At 45.5% G+C, this 9,475-nt stretch overlaps 2 protein-coding genes across 2 annotated transcripts; one reads left to right on the forward strand and one right to left on the reverse strand.

The window, feature by feature from the left end:
- Window positions 1-4: 4 nt before the first annotated feature.
- Window positions 5-3,155, reverse strand: CSUI_009109 (uncharacterized protein; the record flags this gene model as incomplete). Its single annotated transcript, XM_068069228.1, has 2 exons — window positions 428-3,155; window positions 5-38 (listed from the first exon to the last, which is right to left on the reverse strand). Coding segments are annotated over exons 1-2 (1,692 nt in total), but the record flags the coding sequence as incomplete, so codon positions are not given.
- Window positions 2,325-9,474, forward strand: CSUI_009110 (uncharacterized protein). The gene is made up of 2 exons (XM_068069229.1): window positions 2,325-7,993; window positions 8,843-9,474. Exons 1-2 carry the CDS (start codon window positions 4,520-4,522, stop codon window positions 9,386-9,388), a joined length of 4,020 nt encoding a protein of 1,339 aa, XP_067918797.1. The 5' UTR covers window positions 2,325-4,519; the 3' UTR covers window positions 9,389-9,474.
- The last annotated feature ends 1 nt before the right edge of the window (window position 9,475 follows it).

Here is a 9,475-nt window from a genome sequence, read left to right on the forward strand (position 1 = left end):
CCTTTCTCGCTCATCCCTAATGAACGTAATGTAGACATCTTTAAGAAAGGAAAGGATAGAGAAAGAGAAGAAGAAGAAGAAACAAGATGAGAGGCGCAGCAAAACAGAAGAAAGACACAAGTTTATGGATGAGAGAATAAGGCGGGAGATGAAGGGATGCATCCTGCGATCAAAGAGAGAGCAGAAGTTCTTCTACCCGTTAGCTGTGAAGAGAGTGAAGAGTCTTCTTACGTATCTAAGAGAAGATGAAAAGGCTCACTAGTACTATAAGAATTACTAAGCAAGGTATGTATAGTTAAATGAGTCTACCGACATCCACAGAAAAAGAAAGAGTGAGAAAGAAAGAAAGAAAGAGTGAGAAAGAAAGAAAGAGTGAGAAAGAAAGAAAGAGAGAGTGAGAAAGAAAGAAAGAAAGAGAGTGACTTACCTCTATGAAGGTATCGATCTCGGAGTTTCGTATTTCTCCAAGGCGTTGAAGTTTATAAAGGTCGATGAAGGAATTGCCTGAGACCCCTCTTGCCACTCTCCATGCCTTCCTGTGTCTATACACCCGAGATGCAAAGCTATCTTTGCATGAAAAGTGTTCTTCTCTCTCGGCCGCATCTAAAGAATCGCTTCCCTCCGCGCCGTCGGCTTTCTTAGAGCCCTTTTTCTCCACGCCGGAGACACTGAGAGATTCTAGCCATTCACGAGGACTTGAGAAGGAAAGAACTTCATGCTCTGCAGAAGAAGAAGAAGAGAGAGAATAGATAGACATTCTTCTTTGGGTCTTCGTCAAGAGATTTCTCTCTCCAGGAAGAAAAGAAGAAGAAAAGGTCGAGTTCTTTGTCTCTTCCTCTTCTCTGTCCTCTGGTCTCTGAGAAAGAAAGATATGTCTTGTAGCCGGATCGATAGAATCTCTATCTATCATGGAAGGCAACTGTCGGTCATCTCCAAGAGGGAGAGATAAGAGACCTCTGTTCTTCTTCTTCTCCTCTATACTCTCTGGCGTAGGTAAGATAGGCAAAGAAGAAGAGAAAGAAGAAGAAGAAGAGAAAGAAGAAGAAGAAGAAGAGAGAGAAGAAGAAGAAGGATGAGAAAGAAAGTCTTGAGTGTGTCTAGTTCTTTTTAAGAGGCTCCATAGGCGCTCATTTGGATGAGACGAGAGAAAAGTGTAGAAAGACGGAAAGACATGATGCGGTGGAAGAAGAAGAAGAGAAGAAGAAGGCGGGGAGGAAGAGAGGGAGGGCAAGGGAGGTAGAGGGCGGAGAGAAGAATAAGAGGGATCTCCCCAGAGAAGAGAATAGAAGGCTCGACCTATCGGAGGGTATGGAGATAAACGATAGAATGGATGAGTCAAAGCAGGCGAGGAAAACGGAGAAAGAGGAGAAGAAGAGGAGAGAGAATGGATTTGACGAGAAGAAATAGAAGAAGGTGAGGATGCTGATAAAGAGATGGACGACGAAGAAGAGGAGGAAGAAAGATGGCGTGGGGGATGAGGAGGTATAGGAGCAGAAGAGGAAGAAGAAGAAGCAATAGATGAAGAAGAAGAGACGAGACGTGAAGGAAGGCTAGGAGATAATGAGGATTGAAGAGCCAAGCGACTTTGTATAGTTGGAGAGACTGGAGATGGAGATGGATGTGCTGTCTCCACAGAAGAAGAAGATTTGACAGAGATCAAAGAAGAAGAGGAAGAGGACGGTGGAGAGAAGGGACGATGAGGTGATTCGGAGAGAAGAAGCGAAGAAGAAGAAGTAGAAGGTTCTCTCTTAACAAGTCTTTCAGATGGAGAAGGAGATCGAGAAAGAGAAGAAGATGAAGAAGAAGAAGAGGACGAGGAGGAGGAGGAAGATGAGGCACCTGACGAAGATGATGAGGATGAAGAGTGAGAGGAAGAACTTTCCGTCTTTCTTAAGCGTCTTCTGCCTCCTCTCTTATGTTCGTCTCCTTGTCCTTCCTTTTCTCTCTTCATTCTCACTCTCGATAAAGCCGAAGAAGAAGAAGATGAGGCGGATCCCCCCCTCCCTCGACGTCCTCTCTCGCTCGCTCTTCCACGAGCAGATTGAGGTGTATCTGCTCTTCTCTTAGCCTCCGTCATCTTGTACATCTATCATCTCTACGTCAACCTATCCATCTACATCTCTACATGTACAAATCTATCGACCTCTACCTCGGCATGAAGAGAAATCTATATAGATATCTACATCTAGAGATAAAGGTAGCCGTAGGAAAGAAAAAGAACATACAAGCATACAGCTAGCTGAAGAGACAGACTTCAGGCCTTTCCCTTCAAGGAAGATCTGACTAACTTCCACACAGGAAAGTGTGCTTTTCCTGAGACAACCCAATCTTCTCAGATGTCGCAGCGGAAGCGAGGAAGGGGGAAGACCGCGATGTGAAAGATAGGGATTGACTGTCTCTTCATTCGACGGCATGAAAAGTGAAGGAGTCATCGATTCTTCTCTTGGATAAAGTAGCTGCAGAAGAGGGGGAAAGGAGAGCTAGTAAAGCCAATAGACAGGAGGAATCAGTAGAAGGGAGAAATAGCCTACTTGACTTTTTGAGGAGAAGAAGAAGAAGGATGACGAAGAAGAGGCGATATGAGAGAAGACAGAGAAAGAGAGAGAAAACTCACTCGGCAGAAGTTATGGCGAGAGAGGAGTGTGACGAGACATACAAAGACAGAGAGGTGACAATTCGATAGCAGAGGAAAGGACTTTCAGTAGGTATCTATAGAGAGAGAGAAATCTCCTTTTCCGAGTTAAGAAAATTAGAAATCGCTCGCTCGCGGCGTGACGCAGTATCTCTGGTGAATGCATGCATGCATGCAATGGAAAAGAACTCAAGGAACGGAGCTAAAAAGATTCTCAGCCAAGGAGAGAGAAAGACCTTGAAAGAAGAAAGGCCAAGATGAACAAGAGAGAGAAAAAGAAGGAGATAGACTTTCCTCTTTGCCGAAAAGTCGGTCTGAGAAAAGAACTTGCTTGTGTCATATGTGACTCTCCAAGATGACCATTCATTCAGTCACTTCATTCCTTGAGGTGTACATACACCACCCGAGTTCCGAATATCCACTATCTCACTTTCTCGTACCTCCCCTACTATTCAGCAGGACTCCTGCTTGCTGACCCGTCACAATTTGAAGCGTTAGCTCGAGAATTTTGCACGAGTGATGACGCCGAAAGAAGTGAAGAATTCTAACGAAGCAAGAAAGAGACGGTAAAGAAGAGAAAGGAAAGAGCAAGAAAGAAAGAAGAGAAGAAGGAGGAAGCACGGTGACCCAGCTGTCGGAAAGTGTTTCTCTTTCTTCGCTTCTCTATGAGACTTGAGAAGCAAGAGAAGGTCTCAAGTAAATGGACTTTTTCTCTCTCATTCTTCCCTGGATATCTTGTTGGTCTTGACCTCCGCTTCCTTTCTCTCTCCTTTTTCTTTCGTCGAGTCTCTCCCCCTTCCTGGAGAGAACAAGGGAGGGTATTTTCCTTCCTTCTCCTCTCTTTCATCTTTCTAAGGAGTCACTATTTCCTGAAGAAGTCGCTGAAACAGAAAGAAGCTTCTTCAGTCCAAGCGTGAGTCTGTCTGCTGCTATCGACCACTGGAGCAAGAGAGGAGGAAGATTCGAGTGTACATACACCTGACAAGCATTGGGGAAACGCGAAGCTTTGATAGAAGAGCAGCGCCTGGAGTGATGAAGAAGAGAAAGGAAGGATTGCTGCTATTCAGATCAAACATTTCTCAGCTTCTCCATGCGAATCATCGACGAAAAAAGACAGAAGTCTCTTTGACCCCTTGAAGCACTCTCAAACAAAAAGAAGAAGCACAGACACCTCCCTTCCTCTTTTCTCTTTTCTTTGTTCTTCTCCTTTCTGTCTTTCTTTGTCTTCAGACTAATGTAGACACATATATACCTCTTCATAAACACCTTTCTCATGCTTTAACCCAGGTATCACCGTTCGTCGGCAAACTCTGTATCGTCGCTTCTCACTTTCTCTTTTTCTTCTTCTTTATGTATGCCTCTCCATTGATATCGTTCCATGCCATGAGAAAGAAAGAGAGATCCGTTCTACAAAGAACTCCTCCCTCCCTTCTTTCTCGTTGTCCCCACGCGGGTATGTTTTGATCGATCTGACAGAAACTCCTTTCTCCCAGCCAGCGGCGGATGCTTCTGTCCCTATGCAAGGACAGCTAGCCACCGATCCAAAGAGACAAGAGGGGTCTTTTCTGCTCTTACGTTTTACTCCTCCTCTCACACCGAGACTCGGGGGGAGAGAGGAGACAACAAGAGCAGAAAGGATCGAAGTTCATCCGAGAGAAACACGCAGAAGAAGAAGAAGACATCCATGAAGAATCCTTCGCCTCTGATGGAGATGAGGACATGGATGGACAACTCCCAAGTGTCGCGCGATAATTCACATGAGAGAAAGGCATTGACGGCGTTTTCTCCATCTCTTCTTTCTTTCTTTCTTTTTTCCCTTTTCTTTTCTTTCTTCGAGCCTCTATCTTCTCGTGTAGATCCATCTCCTTCCGATTCTCTTCCGACAAAATGAGTGGCTATCAGCAGCCCCCCCCGCCGGGCCATCCTTCTCATATCTATCTCGTTCCCGCTTATTCTTCTCACCCTTATTCTCCTCATGTCCTTCACTCGTCTCAGGGGCCTTATCCCTTCAGTCATACTCATGCTGCTGTGGTACCTCTTCCCTATACACTCCAAACAGAAGGACAGGGAGATGAAGGCCCCGCAGTAGAAGAAAGACAGACAGCCCCCCATCTCCAGCCCGCAATGAGAGGCTTTCTCTATCCCTCTCCGTCTCCTTCTTCTTCTTTCTATCCTCACCCCCCTGCTCCTCTTCATCCACCTCATCTTCCTTCTGCAATAGCCGTCCTAAGAGGAGGAGAAGGAGAAGAAGAACTTCATAGAGGGGTGCAGCATGCGAAGCTCACCTATCATAGCAGACCCATGGCGGGGACAACGGCAATCCCTCGAGGAGGAGAGGGCGGGGTGAGAGAAGAAGAAGAGGAAAGAGGAACAAGAAGAAGAAGAAGAGAAGATCAAGATCCGACAGGAACAGAAAGAAAACCGATTTACACCTCAAGTCCAGATGGGGGGATACCGCCTGTGCTAGAGATGGATCGTAGGGAGGAGGAGATGATTGACAGAAGAAGAAGAAGAGAGACCCGACCTCCCGGGGTTATCTTTGAGACTGGCTCTGGCCCTTCTTCTTCATCTTCCTCTTTGCCACCTGATCTTCATCCCTTAGAGAAGCAGCAGCCATTCATGACTGCAAGAAGGCCTCTGATACGCACAAGAAGAAGAGAAGAAGAAGAAGAGGAAGAGCAGCAGAAGCAGCGGGGGGTCGAGCATTATTCTTATCATCCTCTTCAGGAGGAAGAAAGAAGGACGAGATCACGAAGTCGGAGTGTTCATGGAACGGAGAAAGGTCCTTCGTCATTCCGAGAGGAAGGAAGACAAGGTTCTTTCGAGGGATTCTCCACACACCCTCCATCCTCGGGTGTGTCTACCGGCAGGGAAGGTAGGGAGGTCTATACTAGCCAGATGAACTTCCCGAGAAAGAAAGGAGGAGAAGAAGAGCAAGGTTGTAGAGAAGAAGAAGAAGAACAAGGTCGACTGCAGAGGCTGAGTAGCTATGAAAGTTCAGGAGAGAAGAGATTGCTGTCTATCGGTAGTTACCGAGGGCATAACCTTCCAAGCCGAAGCCTCCTAAGTCGTGATAAGGAAGATGAAGCTGATAGCAGGAGAAGAAGAAGAAGCCCATGTACATCACATATGGTCTCGGGGGTTCAACGTCATGATGACGAGCGAGCAAGATCACATCTTTCTCAATCTTCTTATCCCTCTTCTTCTCCTCCTCATGGTCGAGTCTACGACAGGGCGGGGATACCCCCACAAGAGCAACAACGTCATCTTATACAAGGAACCCAAGTCGTAGTAGTAGAAGAAGAAGAAGGTCAAAGAGTGAAGAATTTGATGTATTGTCCTCCTCAGTCTCGTTATTCCCATCCTTATCATGCATTAGAAGATCCTCTACAGAACACCTTCTTTCATGAAGCAAAAAGACAGCGAGACAGGGGCTCCCATGAGTTCGAGACTTCTGTCTCTTTCATCTCTTCTTCTGCTCTCTTGCCTTCTCATGGAAACGAAGGAGAAAGACCGGATGGTGTGAGACAACAGAGGGGAGTGAAGCCCCAGAGACAAGGCGGGCAGAGAGAAGAAGAGGAAGAGTATTTTGCACCTTCTGCATCGAGACAAGAGATTCCGGGGCTAAAAGCAGATTCTCTTTATTCTTCTCGACAGCAAATAGAGACTTATGACAAGAATCGAACGAGAGAGGATGGCAGAAACTCTCTCATCACATCTCCTTCTACTAGTACTCTTACGCCGTCGATGGCGACTGGAGCAACCCCCTCATTGTCGACCTCATCTGTTCAAGGTTGCTCTTCTTCTTCTTCTCTTCCTCCTCTTCCGGGCTTTTCATCGGCAAGAGATTTCAAGAAGAGTGAAGGGGGAGATCTCCAAGCTGGGTTAAGAGACAAGGGCCATTCTTCGCGTCTTCTTGGCGCTTCCGACAAGACACGATTAAGGATAGAAGAGAAAGAAGAGGGAGAAGAAGACGAGAAAGAAGAAGGAGAAGAAGAAGAGGGGCATGTCTCACATCGTCAAGATGAAAGAAGAAGTGGAGAACCATCATCTGTTGGTACACATGCACGTGATAGATCTTACCAGGGGGGTCTTTCGATCCCGTCCAGGGAAGAGACGGGGGATTCTCATCGAGTCAGTGCTTCTTCTTCTTCTTTTCATCGAACGCGGTCACTCTCCGCTAGCTTGGAGACAGAAGAAGACGGCAGTAGGTCAGGTGTATCTACACATCCGCCTCATCATCTTTCCAATGCCACAAATCCTTCTCAACAGCCCCTAGGAACTTCGCGATTCCAAGGACGAAAAGACCCTACAGCGGATGCGACCTCTTCGTCAGCTTCTTCAGGGGGAATGAAGAGTCATCTCTCTCTCTCTTCTTCTTCTGTTTCATCTTCGAATTCAAAGCCGTTAATGAATGAAGAAGAAAGAGGTTTAAACCACGCGAGACCGATGAATGAAGAGATGATAAGACCTCAGCAGGTCTCTTCTTCTTCTTCTTCTAGGTTTTCTTCGTCTTCTTTGAATCAACGTCAAGAGCATCAAGAGTCGCATGAGGGGCGTTTTCTTCTTCCTTCGTCTTCTTCAAAAGCAGATCTCTTTCCTTCTCTTAGCTCGAAGTCTCAAGATAACTCCTCTTTCTCTTATGATGCTTCTCTGTTTCAAGAGCTACGATATGCTTCCTTCTACCCACCTCTCTCAAAGCGACTTTCGTCTTCTCTTCTCTCTTCTTCTTCTTCCTTTCTTCCATCCCTTTCATCTTCATCTCTGTCTTCTCGATTGCATCCGTTGAAACGTCTTTCTCCTTCCTCATCTCCCTCTTCTTCTTCGAGAAGAAGAGGAAAAATAATACCTCTAAGGTGTCTACGACCTTATCAGAGAGACGTGTCTCTTGTCTTCATGATCCTTCGCCCTGTACTCGATCCACCTATAAGGCCGTCTCCAGCTAGTAGCCGCTCTTCTTTTCTTGCTCAGCACAGGCTGCACTATTTGGTCGCGGATATCTCGGCATCGGCCTTGCTGGCTATTCCTGCAGACTTCATGGAGAGACACCGACGGAGAGGTGCACAGGGAAGAGGGCAAGAAGATGAAGAAGATTTCTTCGGAGATGAAACAGAAGCAGAAGACGAAGAAGAAGGAGAAGGAAGACAGAGAGTGAAAGGACTCAATGGAGGAAGAGGAGGAGAAGAAGGTGAAGAAACGGTTTTAAAGAAAGATAGCGTCGCAGGGAGACAACAAGGCTACACAAAAGCAGATGAAGAAGAAGAAGAAAGAAAAATGCTCTCGCTTAAAGCTCTACTTCAACCGGGGGATATATGTCGACTGACTGGAGGTCTCACAGCCTGGTCTCTCAAAGGAGAGATGGTATGTACTATAGATAGATCTCTACTTTAGATGCACTATACATGCATGCTATAGATGTACTATGTATGTATTAGAGATGGACTGTCTAGATGTACTTTATGCGTACTGTATATGCACTATATAGTGTGTAGTATGTATATGTACTCTTTATGTACTGTAAACGTACTATATGTGTACTATGTATACAGGTATATGTTTGTCTATGTAAGGGGTAAAGAGGGGGAAGGTTCGCAGGAAGAGAGACTTCTCTACAGAAGGAAAAAGCGTCAGTCTTTCTTCTTTCTTTGCACTCCCTGCATTGATCGAGAGAAGAAGTACCCTACCTTTCTATGCCTCAACCCTATGTCGTCTCCCTGCTCTTCTGAAGAACTTGCCTTTCTTTCTCTCATTCTTCCTTTCTTTCTTTTTCTAGCTACCTACGCCCCATTCTGTTTCTCTTTACATCTTCTTGTACTTACGACTGCTGTCCTGAACTGTTCATCTTGCGTCTTTCCTTTCTTCCATCTCTTTCTTTCTTTCTTTCTCTTTTCTAGTGAGACAGCCCGAAACCTCTTCACTTATACATATGTAGACATAGATATTTCAGCCGTGAAAGCTGTCTAGAAGTATCTCTACATAGATATACGTTCGTCTTTCTGCACCTCCATCTCTATTCCTTTGTACCTACATATTCATAGATACCTACATATATATTCTTACATATCCATACATCTTCATACATACATAGAGATTCTTATAGAGATGGTCGGTGTTCCTGAGGAGTATCGTTTTCAATCATCTGCTCCGTTCTTTGATTCTTGCCGTCTTTCTTCTTCTTCGTCGTCTCCGCCTCTTCTGTTGCTTCTTCAGCTTGTCACGCTTGAAAGGTCCGGCTTTTCTTTATCGAAGTCATCTACAGCACGAGGCGGGGTAGAAGAGGGAGGTAGAGAAGGTCGGGGATGGCGAAGACGCGAAGAAGAAGGTTCTTTTCCTACACGTGGCCGTTTAGAGGTCTTAGGTCGTTTTTCTTTTCCTTTTGTCATCGAACCAGATATGAGCTGTATGTACACCGCAGTTGCAGGTGAGAGTGAGAGAGGATGGGCGCGAGGTAAAAGTCAGATGTCTCCGGACTTCCACAAGTACATTTTGAGTGAAGAGGAAGAAGAAGATCTAAGTAAAGAGCTTAATCTTCTTCTTTCATCGTATCTTTCTAAGAAGAATACTACGTCTTCTTTTCCCTTATCCTGTTTCATGGCGAAAGAGAGTCTCGATGAACGATCTGAGACAGGAGCTCTTGATAAGCAATGTGTTGGAGGTCTTCGGTCTAGTCAATTCTCACTACCTGATTCTTACCACACCCTGGATGATATGTTTGATAGCGTGCCTTTATCTCATCTTGTCTTTCTGTATTCTTAACTTCACCTTTCTCTTTCTCTTCTTTCTCTCTCTTCGATCTTGAACTTCGCTTCTCTCGTTCTCTCTTTCTTATCGTTCTCAGCCCCT

This window comes from Cystoisospora suis (assembly GCF_002600585.1).
Source record: "Cystoisospora suis strain Wien I chromosome Unknown contig_5305, whole genome shotgun sequence".
Classification (NCBI taxonomy): Eukaryota; Apicomplexa; class Conoidasida; order Eucoccidiorida; family Sarcocystidae; genus Cystoisospora; species Cystoisospora suis.

Bases quoted from the DNA above. Each gene is read 5' to 3' on its own strand.
- CSUI_009110 (XM_068069229.1), top strand. From the start codon at position 4,520: ATGAGTGGCTATCAGCAGCCCCCCCCGCCGGGCCATCCTTCTCATATC. The intron at 7,994-8,842 runs GTATGTACTATA...TTGCTTCTTCAG, and splicing joins GGTCTCTCAAAGGAGAGATG to CTTGTCACGCTTGAAAGGTC.